The 17,396-nt window shown below is 39.5% G+C and overlaps 1 protein-coding gene across 10 annotated transcripts in view; it reads left to right on the top strand.

The window, feature by feature from the left end:
- Nucleotides 1–17,396, top strand: part of DST (dystonin) — a 783,726-nt gene that overhangs the window by 496,821 nt on the left and 269,509 nt on the right. For 5 of the 10 annotated variants that reach the window (XM_082250074.1, XM_082250075.1, XM_082250072.1 and 2 more), the window contains exons 34-38: nucleotides 3,998–4,204; nucleotides 4,583–4,726; nucleotides 10,176–10,409; nucleotides 11,606–11,758; nucleotides 16,609–16,842. In XM_082250074.1, the coding sequence (XP_082106200.1) occupies nucleotides 3,998–4,204; nucleotides 4,583–4,726; nucleotides 10,176–10,409; nucleotides 11,606–11,758; nucleotides 16,609–16,842 (972 nt within the window). The remainder of the gene's footprint in view (nucleotides 1–3,997; nucleotides 4,205–4,582; nucleotides 4,727–10,175; nucleotides 10,410–11,605; nucleotides 11,759–16,608; nucleotides 16,843–17,396) is intronic. The other 5 variants (XM_082250079.1, XM_082250078.1, XM_082250081.1 and 2 more) reach the window with 1 other exon arrangement.

Below are 17,396 nucleotides of genomic sequence, written 5' to 3'. Positions count from 1 at the left end.
CTTTTCCTCTGTATTTCGACACTCTTTTTTATCATGTTTTCCACATGCCATTTACCATCAATCTAGCTCAGCAAGGTGCTCCACTCTTCCCATTTGCCACTGAATTCTCCTACCCTTCCTTTGGACCTCCTACCCTTCCTTTCTTCAGTGTCAGCCCTGCGATTTGTTATTCATTCATAGTTCTGTTCAGTGCATCACTCCACCTTTCCCATTTGTCATGTTTCTCAACTCTAAAGATAATATAGTGACTTTTTTTTCGGTTTATATAATGGCATCTCAGAGCCAATGTAACTTTATGCTACATTAACCTGCTAGTGCAAATACTTATTGTTATATCTGTTAGGCCCCGTTCACACTTAGCAATTTGAAATCATGGGCAGAATCAGCACAATTCTGCCTGCGATTCCAAATCAAGCTACAATTGCGGCAAAATGTGTGACACACATTTGGGTGCCATACATCCTTTAATAGCACCCCAAACGCGGTGCGATTTTGCCATGGTTGTCTTGCGGCAAAACACTCATGTAAAAATGCAGCTGGCTCAGGGCCAAAATTTGGTCTGTGATCTTCTTTGCCATGACATATACACATATGGCAGACCATTTTAGTGAATGGGCTGCCCTATGCGCGACACGTAGAAATGGGTGTGAATTGCCCAAAAAATCACTAGCGGGAACATGTGTTACAGCTACGTACAATGTGGTCCTAGATCATATTATACTGTAAAACATACCTATCACCATTATTGATCCTGTATGCTTCTTTTATTTTTATAACTGTTATTCTTTGAACACCTTATAGATAAATAATCCTAAACCCTTCTTGAGTCTAGGCATTTTTGAAGTAACTGTATTTTCATGGTATTCCAAGAGACTGAGAGAGATTGTCAGTGGGCTTGATTAACCATGCAGTTAACCTTTGCTCTGCCACCAGATATTTTTATCAAAAAATATCAAATGTTCACGATTAGCAATAAGAATTTATCACTTTAAAGTAAATATCTGCAAAACATGCTGTCACCATAGACAGGTACATTCAGAGATTTTCTATATAGTAGCGCTCTTCAGAGACAGGAATTCTTTAAGTTCTGCATTAGTGCATTAGAAACAATATAACCGATTTTGAAAAATTGTTTACAAATAAAAAAGGCATTTAACAAAAGAATGGTGCAAACAAAATATTTACCAAGGAAAAAAATATTACAATGGAAAAAGAGACTGTAAAAAAACAAAAAACAAAAAGGGTTGAAGAGTGAAATGTCCTCGTCAAATCAACAAGCACAATGGTACATTGGCTCTCCTATGTCTTGACAGGTGTTTTTTGCTTTGATGGTAAAGGAAAGCTGTCTAGTGTGGATGCAGTGCCTCTTTTCTGGATCTTGAGGGGGGATTTGACAAAAAATATTTTGTCAATCACACGCAGTCCAAGGAGTGGCTGATGAGATGTCACAGGATTATGACCAGTGCCACTCGCTACAATAGGATTTGAACATATATTAATATGTTTGAATATGTACAGGTTTCATTTTAGTAACTGGTATATTGTTGTTCAGCATGAAAGTACCTTTTAAATGAATTCAAACATGATTGGTGTCAGTAGCTATTTCACCTAGGAGAGGAAATTGATCCAATCCGCTTCTGGCACCTCCTAGCCCTGGTATTTGGGCTGAAATTGCTGCTAAGTAACTGATATAGGTAAATATGTTCTTACTGAGGCCAGTCTGTTATTATCTCACTAATTGTGAAATATACTGAAGTTTCATATTTTTTGCCTTATACCCAGCCAGTCAGAAATGCGTATTCGGCCATTCCACCAGCTGAGCAATTTACGACTGATAATGAGTCTGAGAGCAGGACGGATATCTATTAAGATTCAAATTACTCAAGCTTGAAAACTTTAACGGTTTTATGAGGGCACGGAGACTGAGGCATGGATTGGGCTAGATTCTAATAATCCTAAAGTACTAATAAGGGTGTTTGGAATGCAGCTAAAGGTTTGCTGATTGTATCAGATGCCTTCCTGGGAGGATGTAAAGGGGATCATGACTGTTATGCCTCCTATTGTTACAAACTGTCATGGCTGAATTCTGAATACCATGGCAGCCTTGCCCTTTTACATAGTCTTGTGAGGTGCCCAATCTGCATTATCGCTTTCCTCTTTCAATTACCAAAACTGTTCATGTTATTCCAAATAGGTGACACTTTCTATTCCATTGGAATAAGGTCTGTTATACATATGGCATGTTATATGTAGACAAAATCTTTAAACAAATATTTCTTGTGCAGACATTTTTTATCTAATCAAATAAAGTGCAGCGCAATTTCAAAGTAAATAAATGTATAAACATATAAAATGTATATAAAATTTAAAAGTCCAAAAGTCCCAGAAGGTTCCAAAATAGTGCACATGGGAGTCGATTACAGGAAGCCCTCCACCAGTGTGATTACACCGCGCTCACCTTAAGATAATCAGTAAAATGCCTGAATCATATCCAAACACTGAGCAGGATTAGAGCAGATGGTCACTTCCTGGTGTAAAAATCTCCTCAACAGCTTTGCCCTCCAGCCAGAAGCAATTAATATGAAAGAAAGCAGGGGCAAGAACTAAGTGCTCACTGCATAACTTTTATTTCAAATAAAACCACATAATATGCACTTACATGATCCCTTAAACAGGTCAGCATAAAAAGCGGATGGCTTGAGCAGTGCAGGCGGTCCCTGCAATCATCTTCGGCTTCCGATACACACAGATGAATGAGGATGGGGGCGAGTGACAGGTGGCTCCACCTCCCTTACGCGTATCGTCCAATCAGGAACTTCGTCAGACCCCCGCTGACGAAGTCCCTGATTGGACGATATGCGTACGGGAGGTGGAGCCGCCTGTCACGCGCCCCATCCTCATTCATCTGTGTGTATCGGAAGCCGAAGCTGATTGCAGGGACCGCCTGCACTGCTCAAGCCATCCGCTTTTTATGCTGACCTGTTTAAGGGATCATGTAAGTGCATATTATGTGGTTTTATTTGAAATAAAAGTTATGCAGTGAGCACTTAGTTCTTGCCCCTGCTTTCTTTCATGTTAATTGCTTCTGGCTGGAGGGCAAAGCTGTTGAGGAGATTTTTACACCAGGAAGTGACCATCTGCTCTAATCCTGCTCAGTGTTTGGATATGATTCAGGTGTTTTACTGATTATCTTAAGGTGAGCGCGGTGTAATCACACTGGTGGAGGGCTTCCTGTAATCGACTCCCATGTGCACTATTTTGGAACCTTCTGGGACTTTTGGACTTTTACATTTTATATACATTTTATATGTTTATGTATTTCTTTACTTTGAAATTGCACTGCACTTTATTTGATTAGTTGTTTTCGGATATCAGTGATGTGTCTGTAGTGTTCAGCTTGCAATTTGGTTAGTGGTTGCTTTTATATGTACTTTTTTATGTATATATATATATATATATATATATATATATATATATATATATATATATATATAAGGATGTATATTATATTTTTTATATATTTATATTTTTTTTCTGTTTGCGCTGATTGTTGCATGTTTTCAGACATTTTTTATGCAAGCATATATTTAATTTGTTTTAGCTTTTTTTTGAATGATTTCCACTTTTCGTATTACTTTTTATTACATTTTGTATGCAATCTTTTATGCAAATACATATGCAAACTTGTATTACTTATACAGTATAAAATAATTTTTTATGTATAATTAGGTTTGATTCAGTTCCGCAATTTCCACCATTCATGTACTGTGTGTACAGTATTTATATATGTATACATTTTATTACAGGAGGAGTTTATGAAGCTCAGAGTTGGCTGCCTTTTGTTTTCCTGTTGTTATTTGTGACAAGAATAAGGGATCTTTTGGACTCTTGAGACCATTTTTTGGTGCTGTTTTTGGTTTGCTTTTTGTGTAATTTGGCAGTGCAAAGTCAACTGATCAGTTTAGTAAATATTTTTCTGTTTCCTTTAATTCTCTAGTCATTTGAATCAAGACTTGCTGCATTTTCTGTTACCCTGAAAGAAGATGTACAGCTTGCAGAGCAGTTCTCACTGTCTTTGCCTAATGACATTCCAGGAGCACATCTTAAGGAGCTAAGTGACAATTTGATGAAAACCTTTTCTGCAGTTTGTGAAATGTCTTCAGATCGAGCAAAACAAATTGTGTACGCAGTGGATACTGAAATGGTAAGGCATGTATAAAATGAATCTACATGTTGGCTAAGAAATTTATTTGGGTGATCTGACTGCACTGTCTTTGTTGACAGCCTCTGCAAAATTCAACTAAATTAAAATAAAAAGTCTTCTGTTTTTAATGTATGTTATATATACAAACATTTAATCTTAATAGGTCCAAGTAGCAAACATTTGCAAATATGTGTGCATATTCTAGTCACTACACTAGAGATAAATTTAGAGCAGGCTTAGGAGGAGGTTGCCTCCTTCTTCCCAATGTTAAAATCCAAACCTGCTTGGAACAGCTGTAGACTTTTCATGTTAAAGCATTAAACTTAATGTACTTTTTTTTTTTTTGGAAACTAATTGCATTGTTGTTTTGCTTTCTAGACTAAGTTGGCAGAGACCCATCACGACCTTTTTAATCGTTTACAAGTGCTTTCAGACTGGCTTACTTCTAATAGTGAACCTGTGGATTTTTTACTGAATACTAATGATGTGGATACATTGAAGCAAACCTTACAGTGCCTAAAGGTGCAGTAAATGTATTTATATGATATATTTCATAATGTCAGTCTGGTTACCATAACCATAAGTAAAAAATGTACAGTATGTTGGTTTTTAGGTGAGATACAAAACAAGGATTGTGCACTAAAATGTTAACCGTGGTGGTGTTCAGTTTGAGTCTTTTCATTTTGTGACCTAAGCAAACCCTTTTACAAATACAGTACGTCCTGTAATTTTTCTAATAACCTTTACATGGTGTGTAGATGGAAACTACTTTAATGGGGAAACTGGATATCATATAGGTATTTCAGGTATGTATTAAAATTGATAAGTGCACTTTAAGACAAATTGTGCTTTTGCCTTCTTCCCCTGACCTCGACCGCTGTTTGTTTACATCCAGCACTGCAAGCCTTCACTGGCCTGGCAGTGCCTGCATATTGCAGTCCCAAAGACTTTTTTTGAGACCCCCCTTTGCTTGCCTCTTGCCTCAGGACACACCTCATACTGTCCAGGTGTGGGCAGGATAGTAAAGACTTGAACCACCAGATGTAAATGAACAGCGGAACCATGCCCGTAAGATTGAGGTAGGAATGCATCTATGGAGGGGGAGAGTGGGTTAGGTCAACCTTACAAGAGACTGCGTGTTGAAATGTAAACATGCACAATTACAAACAAAGGGATTCTGCATGGTAAGCGAAGTCAGGTATAGGGAAGCACACTTCAGAATGCTCAGGTGTGAAGAGGGCTAGTGTCAGTAGAAGGATCTATAACACATATGTCAAACACAAGACCTGCAGTCCAAATCTGGCCCACCAGGCCTTGTCATGTGGCCCTTACACCTAGTTTTGCACCCTGAATGTGGCAAAGCTCTATTAAACTTCCGGCTCTCACCTTCTGCTTCTGCTCCCGGCTGTCATTTGGACACAGAAGCCGTCTGCATTTACAAGGGACTGCTTTGCTCCTCAGCTCCTAGAGCTAACTGATCCCTGCATGCATTCATGGTGGTGACAGATATCCAGAGAGAAAGAACAATCTCCCTGTAAAGTGTGCCTACACAGGTACAGTATCTCACAAAAATGAGTACACCCCTCACATTTTTGTAAATATTTTATTATATATTTTCATGTGACAACACTGAAGAAATGACACTTTGCTACACGTAAAGTAGTGGGTGTACAGCTTGTATAACAGTGTAAAATTGCTATCCCTTCAAAATAACTCAACACACAGCCATTAATGTCTAAACCGCTGGCTACAAAAGTAATTACACCCCTTAGTTAAAATGTCCAAATTGGGCCCAAAGTGATAATATTTTGTGTGGCCACCATTATTTTCCAGCACTGCCTTACCCTCTTGGGCATGGAGTTCATCAGAGCTTCACAATTTCCCACTGGAGTCCTCTTCCACTCCTCCATGAAGACATCACGGAGCTGTTTGATGTTAGAGACCTTATGCTCCTCCAACTTCCATTTGAGAATTCCCCACAGATGCTCAATAGGGTTTAGGTCTGGAGACCTGCTTGGCCAGTCCATCACCTTTACCTTCAGCTTCTTTAGTAAGGCAGTGGTTGTCTTGGAGGTGTGTTTGGGGTCGTTATCATGTTGGAATACTGCCCTGCGGCCCAGTCTCCGAAGGCAGGGGATCATACTCTGCTTCAGTATGTCACAGTACATGTTGGCATTCATGGTTCCCTCGATGAACTGTAGCTCCCCAGTGCGGGCAGCACTCATGCAGCCCCAGGCCATAACACTCCCAACAACATGCTTGACTGTAAGCTGGGCACACTTGTCTTTGTGCTCCTCACCTGGTTGCCGCCACACAAGCTTGACACCATCTGAACCAAATAAGTTTATCTTGGTCTCATCATACCACAAGACGTGCTTCCAGTAATCCATGTCCTTAGTCTGCTTGTCTTCAACAAACTGTTTGCGGGCTTTCTTGTGCATTATCTTTAGAAGAGGCTTCCTTCTGGGACGACAGCCATGCAGACCAATTTGATGCAGTGTGCGGTGTACGGTCTGAGCACTGACAGACTGACCTCCCACCCCTTCAACCTCTGCAGCAATGCTGGCAGCACTCATATTTCTCCATTTTCCAAAGACAACCTCTGAATATGGCGCTGAACACGTGCACTCAGCTTCTTCGGTCGACCATGGCGAGGCCTGTTCTGTTAAACCACTGTATGGTCTTGGCCACCGTGCTGCAGCTCAGTTTCAGGGTCTTGGCAATCTTCTTATGGCCTAGGCCATCTTCGTGTAGAGCGACAACTCTTTTTTTCAGATCCTCAGAGAGTTTTTTGCCATGAGATGCCATGTTGGACTTCCAGAGACCAGTATGAGAGAGTGAGAGCGATAACACCAAATTTAACACACACCTGAGACCTTGTAACACTAAGGAGTCACATGACAACGGGGAGGGAAAATGGCTAATTGGGCTCAATTTGGACATTGTCACTTAGGGGTGTACTCACTTTTGTTGCCAGGGATTTATACAATAATGTCTGTGTATTGATGTGTTTTGAGGGGAGAGCAAATTTACACTTTTATACAACCTGTACACTCACTACTTTACAATGTAGCAAAGTTTAATTTCTTCAGTGTTGTCACATAAAAAAATATAATAAAATACATACAAAAATTTGAGGGGGTGTCCTCACTTTTGTGAAATACTGTATGTACTACAGCCGGGCCAGGTAGGAGAGAGAGTTGCAATTAAGCTTCGGGGCTGCGTGAAGGTTGCATGCCCTGCACTCTGTACACAGCATTATCCTGAACTATGCACGTAACGCATCCCTAAACCCTGCATTCTGTACAAGGTGCACCCCTGAACTCCGCACTCTGTACACAGCGCACCCCTGAATTCTGTGCAAAGCACGTCCTAAACCACTGCACTCTCTATGCAGAGTGCCCCTAAACCCTGCACTCTGTATGTAGTATGCCTATAAACCCTGCACTCTGTATGTAGCCTGCCTGTAAACCCTGCACTCTGTATATATAGCGTGCTCGTAAACCCTACACTCTTTACATAGCACACCCCTGAACCCTGCACTCTGTACGTAGCATAATCCTGAACTCAGCACACTGTATGTTGTGCACCCCAGATAAAATTGGCTGTTTGAAGGCAACCCTACTGCTGATTGGGACTGTGATGAAATTTAGCTTAAAACCCCTGATCAATGGGCAACAGTTGTCCACATACACCTCATAGATGAGTTCTTTCTGGAAAAAAAAATATTTTAAGCAACAGTTTGCATGGATTCATGACAGATTGAAGTTGTCAGACAAATCTGAATTATTTTTAGAAGGAAATAAGTAAAATCTTAGACAAAGGAGTGGCTGTGCATGTAATATACTTGGATTTGGCAAAAGCATTTGACACACTTCCCCACACATGGCTAATTAAGGTAAAGTCTACAGGCTTGGAAAAATCTTTTTATAAATGGCTAGAAAACTGCCTAAAATGTCGTATTCAGAGAGCAGTGGTTAATAAATCATACTCTAAATGGTCTAGGGGTGTTAGTGGTGTACCCCATGGTTCGGTGTTGGGCCCCTAATTTTAATATATTTATAAACGATATAGAGTCTGAGATTAAATGTACTATTTCAGTCTTTGCAGATGACACCAAGCAATGCAGTGCAATAACTTCCTTACACGATGTTTCCAACTTACAAACCGACCTCAATGCACTGTTAATTGGGCAACTATGTGGCAAATGAGGTTTAATATTGCTAAATGTAAAGTTATGCACTTGGGGGCTAGGAATATGTACATATTAAACATACTAGGGGCAGTACAACTGGAGGAATCAGTGGTGGGGAAGGATCTGGTAGATCATAAGCTTAAAAATAGCATGCAATGCCAAGCTGCAGTTTCCAAACCAAGCAAAATCCTTTCTTGTTTTTTGAAGAGGTATGGACTCCAGAGAGAGAGAGAGAGATAATTTTACCCCGTACAAATCATTAATAAGACCTCATCTGGAATATGCAGCTCAGTTTTGGGCACCGATTCACAAAAAGGATATCAGGGAACTGGAGAAAGTGCAGAGGAGAGCAACCAAACTGATATAAAATAGATAAATGTAAGGTGCTGCGCTTATCGTGCATACAATGCTAAATTTATCAATCTGTGTGGAAAAACTAAATAGTACAGGGATAATACATATAGAATAAATAAATACAATAGAATACATTTAGCATTGTATGCATGATATCACTTTAACAGTGCAGCACCTTACATTGATTTATTTCATTTTTTTAGCCCATGGTTTACTTTATTGGTGTTAGCCATTTATTATTTCACTTTAGTGATAGTGCGAGAGCCTAACGACTTTATCAAACTGCTAAGAGGCCTGGAGGAGCTCAGGTATGAGGGAAGATTAGAGAAACTGAATTTATTCTCTATTGAGAAGAGGAGATTAAGGGGGATATGATCAACATGTATTAATATATAAGTGGTCCATATAGTGAACTATATGAGTTATTCACTTTAAAGTCATCAGAGAGGACAAGGAGGCATGCTTTAAGTCTGGAGGAAAAGGAATTTAATCTCCAATTACAGAAAGGTTTCTTCACAGTGAGAGCTGTGTAAATGTGGAATAGACTCTCTCCCTCAAGAGCTGGTTCTGGCCAGCTCAGTAGATTGCTTTAAAAAGGACCTGGATTCTTAAATGTACATAATATAACTGGATATTAACATTTATAGGTAAAGTTGGTCCATGGGATATCCGATTGCCTTTAGGGGGATCAGGAAGGAATTTTTTCCCCTACTGGAGCAAATTGGATCATGCTTTACTGGGGTTTTTTGCCTTCCTCTGGATCAACTGTGGGTAAAGGATTGTGTATTCAGGTGGTCTCCAGGTTACAAACATTCGACTTACAAATGTCTCCTACTTACAAATGGAGAGAGACAACAGGAAGTGAGGAGAAATCTAGCCCAAGGAAAGGAAATTCACTCCTGTTAGAATTATCATGGTAAAAAGGTGTCTCTACTGAAGCTTTATCACTAATCCTTGTTTCCACAACAACCCAAATTTTTCAAAATCCAGTTGTCATAGGGACAGAAAGTGAGGTGAAATTGTCTGAACAGGGGTAGAAAACAGCAAAACAAATGTTACAGGGGTGTTAACCCTTCCCTATGCTATCCAAAAACGTAAAAATTATTATTTTGGCTAAAGCTACTCTTAAAAAATGTACCTGTTCCGACTTACAAACAAATTTGACTTAAGAACAAACCTACAGTTGCTATCTTGTTTGAAACTCAGGGACCGCCTGTATAGGATTGTATATATATTTTTTCCCTTTTGTTGGTTGAAGTAGATGAACTTGTGTATTTTTTTTTAACCAAACTAACTATGTAGGTGTGTAAGTTGTCGTAAGCAATTGCTCTTTCCTGGCAATACATAAATACTTTATGTAAGCATTGTAATGTAGAAACATTGCAACCTGTAAAATTAACTAACTTTGTCTTTTAAATACAGGATTTAAACACTCAGCTCTCAGAACAAAAGATAGAACTGGAGACAACGGCATTTGATATCCAATTCTTCATATCGGAACATGCTCAGGATCTATCTCCAAATCAAAGCAAACAGCTGCTGCGGCTTTTGAATGTAACGCAGAAAAATTTCCAGGAAGCTCACAGGAAATTCTCTTCACAAACAGAATCATTGAAAAGCCACCTGCTTGCAGTCCAGGATTTGAATGAGCTGAAGGTTTGCCTCTTGCTGCTTGCGCTCCAGTTTGCCATTTGCTTTTCTGGCTGCCATGTGCTATTGAGTAAATTCATCTACTGTAATCTAGTTGGTGACAAGAGTATATTAGCAGGTTCTATTACAAAGCTTATTCAGCTAAATCATTTCTTGGTTAAAGCATAATACGAGTTACGCTAGCTCTACACTTATTTACATGCTTTGTAGAAACTTATAAATGCTTCTCTAAAGGATGCTCACTTCTAAATGCATTAGAGTAGGTAAACAATGGAGAATAAGTGCTATGATGTGACCGCACTTGTGCCAACATGATCTGTTGGTCCCTTTGCCGAGGTGCAAAATGGGACTTGTAGTCTTCCCATTCATAGATTCCTGTGAATGGATGAAGTAGATGTGTGAGTGAAGCCATGCACAGCCAACAGGATTCTCCAGGGAAAAGCACCCTCAATTTAGTTAGGTGAGGGGGTTGTTTGAGGGTGGGAGGTGGGGAATGCAGATATTTTTTATGTTACATGGGTGTAACATGAAACATGGCTCCAAAGGTGAAAAACGCCTTTAATTTCAAGATTTGCTGAATTCAATTAAATTCAAATTTTTTGTTCTACAGGTAGGCAACCCGTCATGTAGAGTTGTAGTGAATGTGAACTGTATTATCATTAACATGCAAAGTGAAATAACATTTTTTAAGCAATTTGGGTTTGATACTCACGTTCAAATCCAAAAGTCAGTATATGAATATGAGGGCCAATAGTAGGTATATAAAAAGAGATGTAATTAGTTTTGTGTTTGCATTTGAATTGAAGTTCACGGCTTAAATCTTTGGCAGATCTGTCTTAAATGTACATCTTGCTTTAACCGTCATATTTCAACACTAACCTCTCTGTTTGATATATCTTTTTGTGCATCATTATTAACACAGGTTCCAGGATGAAAAGGGATTGGATTGTCAACGCTGTTGAATCATCTACTTTAACTTGTGCATGGTCAGGCTTTGATCAGACTTTTCTCTTTTTGGTCTTTTTTTTATTACATTTTGAAATGAATGTGATGTTTTCTCTTCTCTTTGTCAGTCACCTTTGCTCAGATCATGACCTATTGCTACCATGTTTACAGCATACTGTGCTTTGTGGCTGTGCAACACTCCAGTCTTGAAAACATTCTGTTAAAGATATTTGTATTTTCTTTTTCCTTTCCTGTAGGATGCTGAGGTTCAGCTGCAGGAACACAAGGGAAAGCTGCAGGAGATTTGCGACCTGCTCACACAGACAGAGAACAAATTGATTGGTCAGCAAGACAAGCTGATTGCGAGGGATACTCCAGCTGATCTTCAACACTGTCAAAGTGAATATGAGGTACTGTACCAAATATCATTTTAGAAGAGAAGAGCTACTTTTCTGTTTCAGAGTTTTTATTGAAGTATTTTACAATAACAAAGGGAATATAAAGATAAAACCAGGAATATGAATCTTCCACAAATGCCCAAAACATATTAAAGGGCTAAAGACTCACAAACATACGAAAAAGGAGTTTTCTCATTTTTTTTTTAAGAAAATAAGTCTCCGCAATCTGTATTAATCATACTAGCTTTGTGGGCTATCCAAAAAAATTGTGTAAACTCTTGATATCACATGAATAAGGAGGCACATCACAAGCTCATTATACAATAAAAAAACAAACAATTGTGTATTGTGTTTCCGACCTCATGGACGGCCCACAACCCCCCACAGGTTAGAGGTACGCCCGACTATAATCTCTTACATTTGCAGAAGGGGGCCCACCCCTCCCGGGGGAGAGAGACACTCCCGACGTCACTTGATTAACAATGTTCAGTTTTTAAGGGAATATTTCCTTATCTAGGTTTATACAGGACAGTTGGGAAGATCCAAGACAGGTGATATCAAAGATTAGGAAAAGAAAAGGAGAGGGTAAAGATTAAGGAGGGGGGGGGGGGTAGGATAAGATCCCGTGCTCCGAATCCCATTATCCTGGAACTGTTTTAGTTAGTTATGGATCGGGGATTTCCAGGTAGGTATCTGATTCATGGTTCCCACACTTTCTCGAACATTTCCATTTTATCATTTAAGATCGCTGACATGCGTTCATTGATCATAATCCAGGAGAGCTTATGCTTGAGTTGTTCTAATGACTAGATGGGTAATTTACAAGATTTTGCTGCTATCATTTTTGCTGAGGTAAATATAAAGTTTATGAGTCATCTCTGCAGTCTCGAGGCTGTCTCCACCTTGAACTCCAGCAGAGCCTGTTTTGAGGATTTGGCCAGATTTACTCGGGTGAGAGTGTAGATAAAATTTTACACCCTAATCTAGTAACGCCTCACTTTAGGGCATTGCCACCATATGTGGTACATCGTCCCTTCTTGTGAGAAGAGCTACTTTTCAGGCAACCACTGCTTGCATGATAGTTTAGGCCCCTCCTGGTGTCTGCTTGCTCATTTACTTTTTCTTTTTTAAAGCTACCTGCTTCATTTATAAATTAGATATATAAAAAATAGTTTTTCTCAAGGAGAAAAAGAAATGAAAGAAGTGTAAGCACTACTTAAAGTACTTGTTTAACTTAAAAATCGGACTTTAAAAAAGGCTTCTTTATATCACAATTCCCACTTTCAGTATGGGGTTCCACATATGCATTTACATGCATTTGTAATGTTTCAGGTGTGCTTGCAGTGCATTTAAGGTGCATTTTTTGGCATTATTCAATAGATTTTTTATAGTTTTTTACTAAGTTGCATTTACATTAGATTGTGATTCATTCACGTCCATTTTGGTGTGAAAAAATAAAAATCAAATGCACATTAAAGCCCCGCAATGGTGTAAACTACTGTAGGCTCATTGAAATACATACATTTTTCTTGCATATGAATTTGTATGGTGTTTAAAAATTAGTTCAACTGCATATAGTGTAAACAAGCCCTAATAGACTGTTAGTGACCTGGTCTGTTCCTTATCACTGTGTACAGTAGTCTGCTCATTTCTGCTTTTCCTAACTTCTCTATTGGCTGCAGAGTGTGATGGGGTCAAGAAGGAAGTGAGGGATCATAGAGCAACCAGGAAGAGATTCTAACCCTTAATAATCAATCTACAATAGTATTTAGACTTGCATAAAAACACATAGTGCATGCTAACATTTCAAGCCATAATACAGACTACAGAGGCTGTTTTAACATGGATTAAAGAGGAGGTCCAGCCCCTCCATGAAAAAATCATAAGTCAGCAGCTACACATACTGTAGCTGCTGACTTTTAATATTTGAACACTTACCTGTCTTAGAATCCAGCGATGTCAGCACCCCAGCTGATGTTTCCATCGGCTCTCGGGTGCTGTCACCGCCATGGCCTGTAAGGGAAACCAGCAGTGAAGCTTTGCGGCTTCACAGCTGGTTTCCTATTGTGCATACAAGAAGCGCGCTGCTCTTTCTGAATGGCCCGATGGCAGGGGAAGGAGTTGGGGGGCCAAACTTCCAAGTGATCTCACCGAGATGAGGTCTCCTGAAAGTGGGGATGCGTCCCTGTTAAAAACAGGTACCTGCTTTCTCCACTCCCACCCAGAAGTTGCCAAATGTGGCACTGGAGGGGTGGAGGAGGCAGATAAGTGGACCTTCCACTGTTGGGTGGAATTCCGTTTTAAGTGAATTTATCTTAGCTGCTATTGCAGCAAGACTAATCAGGGCCCTGGTTGGTTTTTGCTTTATTACAATCCCCGGTTCTTAGAGTAAGTCGACACTTTGCAAATAATGAATTGTTGGCCTTTATCTGGACAGTATTTTCAGTCTTGCTCTACATTTGTGGCTATGATGCATTGCTTATGGTAATGAGTTTATTGGTGCTTTCATAGGTAAAATACAGCTTTATCCTTCATATGCATATTCATGGCTTTCAGTACCATAGGACCCCATTCACATTTGCATGTTTTAGGTATGTGCTGTTTTACAGCCATGTTGTACATGTGCTACTACTTGCCGCCCGCTTAACGTACATTTACTGCGGCATTGCAAGAAATTTCTATTGCGAGAAATCACGTACCTGTATGTCATTTTGTGCAATAGCCTATAGCGGGGATGTGCGCTGTTGGAGACCCGATCACACGCTGATTGGAGAGAGAGAGAGAGGAAGCCAACCAGCAGGTCCTGGGGACCCGATGTCCGCCGGCCACCTGCAAACGTTCCAGAGAGAGGCAGAACTGCGGTCTGCCAATGTAAATAAGGCAGATCGCTGTTATGACAGGGGAATAGATGGTGATCTTGTGTTTCTGATAAGCAGAAACATGGATCTCTGTCTTCCCCCATTTGGAGCAACCCCCCCCCACAGTTATCAAGCACCCCCTAGGGACACATTTAACCCTTTGATCGCCCTCATGTTAACCCCTTCCCTGACAGTGTCAATAGTATAGTAACAGTGCATATTTGTTTAGAACTCATCACTGTATTTGAGTCACTGGTCCCAAAAAAGTATCAAAAGTGTTAGTTAGGTGTTTGATTTGTCCGCTGCAATGTCGTTGTCCCGCTATAAGTCGCTTATTGCCTCCATTACTTGTAAAACAAATAAATAAATAAAAATTCCTTAAAAAATATCCTATCGTTTGTAGATGCTATAACTTTTGTGCAAACCAATTAGTATATTCTTATTGGGATTTTTTTTTACCAAAAATATGTAGCAGAATTTTGGCCAACATATTGGCCTAAATTTATGCAGAAATTAGATTTTTTACATTTTTTTATTGGATATGTTTTATAGCAGAAAGTTAAAAAAAATTTTTTTTTTCCCAAACTGATCAAATACCACAAAAGAAAGCTCTATTTGTCGGTAAAAAAGGACATACATTTTATTTGGGTACAGAGTCGCACGACCACCCAATTGTCAGTTAAATTAACGCATTGCTGTATCGCAAAAAATGGCCTGGTCTTTAATGGGGTAAAACCTTCCAGGACTGAAGTGGTTAAAGTGGAAGTAAATATACCTATTCTCAGTCAAATTCTAAGCCTAATCTATCTAGCCCTATAAGGAAAAAAATCGCTACACCTACCTGTTCTGCAGTCGCACTGGTCCAGCACTGAGCTGTCAACGGTGACTTCAGTGTGTAGGAGAGGCAGCCGCCATAGTAATTCCATGGGTGATGCCACTTCCCAGAAATTTCCCAGCCGTTTCCTGCACACAGAGGGCGCTGCTGGAGACTGGAGCAGCTGCAGAACAGATAAGAATAGCAATTTTTTCTTTACAGGGTTCGATAGATTAGGCTTAGAATGTGGCTAAGTAGGTTTAGAGTTAGTTAGATTTTGCCTTTACTTCCACTTTAAACTCTATGTAAGATGCAATTTGCTGAAAACCAAATAAAAATCAAATCGGAAATACAACTAGGACAGTTCTGAAATGTGCAGATATGAAGTGGTCCATAGTATGTGTACTACTACTTACTAGATTTTCAGAGGAAACTTATATCAGGAAATGGAAGATGGTATAAATCCTGTGATGACCCTCTTTGCCTTAAGAAGTAATAGTCTTATGTGCTAAAATACCTGCATGTACGGTAATTACGAAGTTATCAACATACATGATGGGTTAGGAACTCCTTTCTAAGCATAACTGAATACATTGAAGGGTGCTTAATGTGTATCTCTAGTCAATTTGTTTTAAAATTATGGATAGATAGGAGAAGAGTTAGACACTCTTAGTGCCACCGATATCCCAGGGATATCCACCTTTATCCCTGTTGGGATGATTGACTTCTTTATTTGCACTGGTGGCCATTGTCCTCTAGAAAGAAATGGACACGGAATCCAACATTTGGTAGTTGTCTCCAGAGCGAGAGGTAAGAGGAGACTGTCCAGTCTGCAAACCTGGTTTGAAGACCGCTGTCTAAGAGGGAAACTCCTATCACTTAAGGAAATTTCCTTCTAACATCTTGTTGCATCTCTAGTACAGGAAGTGAAGGAAAATCTTCCCGATGTTACAAAATAACCAGAAACAGGTTTTAACTTTTCCCTATTTTATCCAAAATTAAAAAAAGTTTCAGCTATACATACATTTTAATTGCCTGTATTGTTACGACAGAGAATCTGTGTGAAACGTACAGTTTTTCCAGCTGATGTTAGATTGTTAATCTTTGCAATGACACACATTCTTAGGAGACCAGATAAATACACCTTTTAATAAAGAACTGCCTGAACATATTTTTTTGTTATTTTACAGGAGCTACAGAAAGATATGCAGGCTGGTGCCAGTGAGTTGGCAGAAATTGTGAAGAATACAGAGAAATTCCTTCAAGAACACGGAGATAAACTTTCCTCTGAAGAGAAAGCCATAATTGAGCAGAAACTTAAGGAAGCTAAAGCTAAGTTTGAAATCCTTCAAAAGAAAGCAGAAGAATCCAAAAAGGAGTTGGAAAAAGCAGTCACAACAGCCATCAAAAAAGAAACTGAAAAGGTTCTTTATTCTTCTGCACTCTACCTATCTTTTCTTTATATTTGTATTTATTTTTGACCTATTATATATTTTTCAGAGTTCTGTACAGATTAGCCACAATAACTCCCAAATAATTTACAAAATAACAGCCAAGTTTATTAAAGACAAAGAAATACATTTTCCCTCCAAGAAAAATTAACTATAGCAATAGAGCTTAAAGTGGTATTAAAGCTATTTTTTTTTTTTTTAATAACAAACATGTTATACTTATCGGCTCTATGCAGTGGTTTTTGCAAAGAACAGCTCTAATTCTCTTCTTTTCGGGGCCCCCACCAGCACTCCTGGCTCCTGCCCCTCAAGCAGTTCCCCTAGAGAAAGCTGCCTGCCTGGGGGAGCACTGCTGCATGCTCGCTCCTGAGTCGCTGCTTTATGTGTCCATAAGACACATAGATCCGCGGCTCCTGCTCTCTCGGCTCACTGGCTTTGATTGACAACAGGGGGAGCCAATGGGGAGGGAAGAGTCCTGGGACAGCCAAGGTTATCATGAACATCGCTGGATGGGAAGGAGCTCTGGT

The sequence above is a fragment of the Pelophylax lessonae genome (genome assembly GCF_965119305.1).
Source record: "Pelophylax lessonae genome assembly, chromosome: 3".
Lineage (NCBI taxonomy): Eukaryota > Metazoa > Chordata > Amphibia > Anura > Ranidae > Pelophylax > Pelophylax lessonae.
The sequence above is the reverse complement of the archived record's forward strand: the minus strand, read 5'-3'. Positions and strand labels throughout refer to the sequence as shown.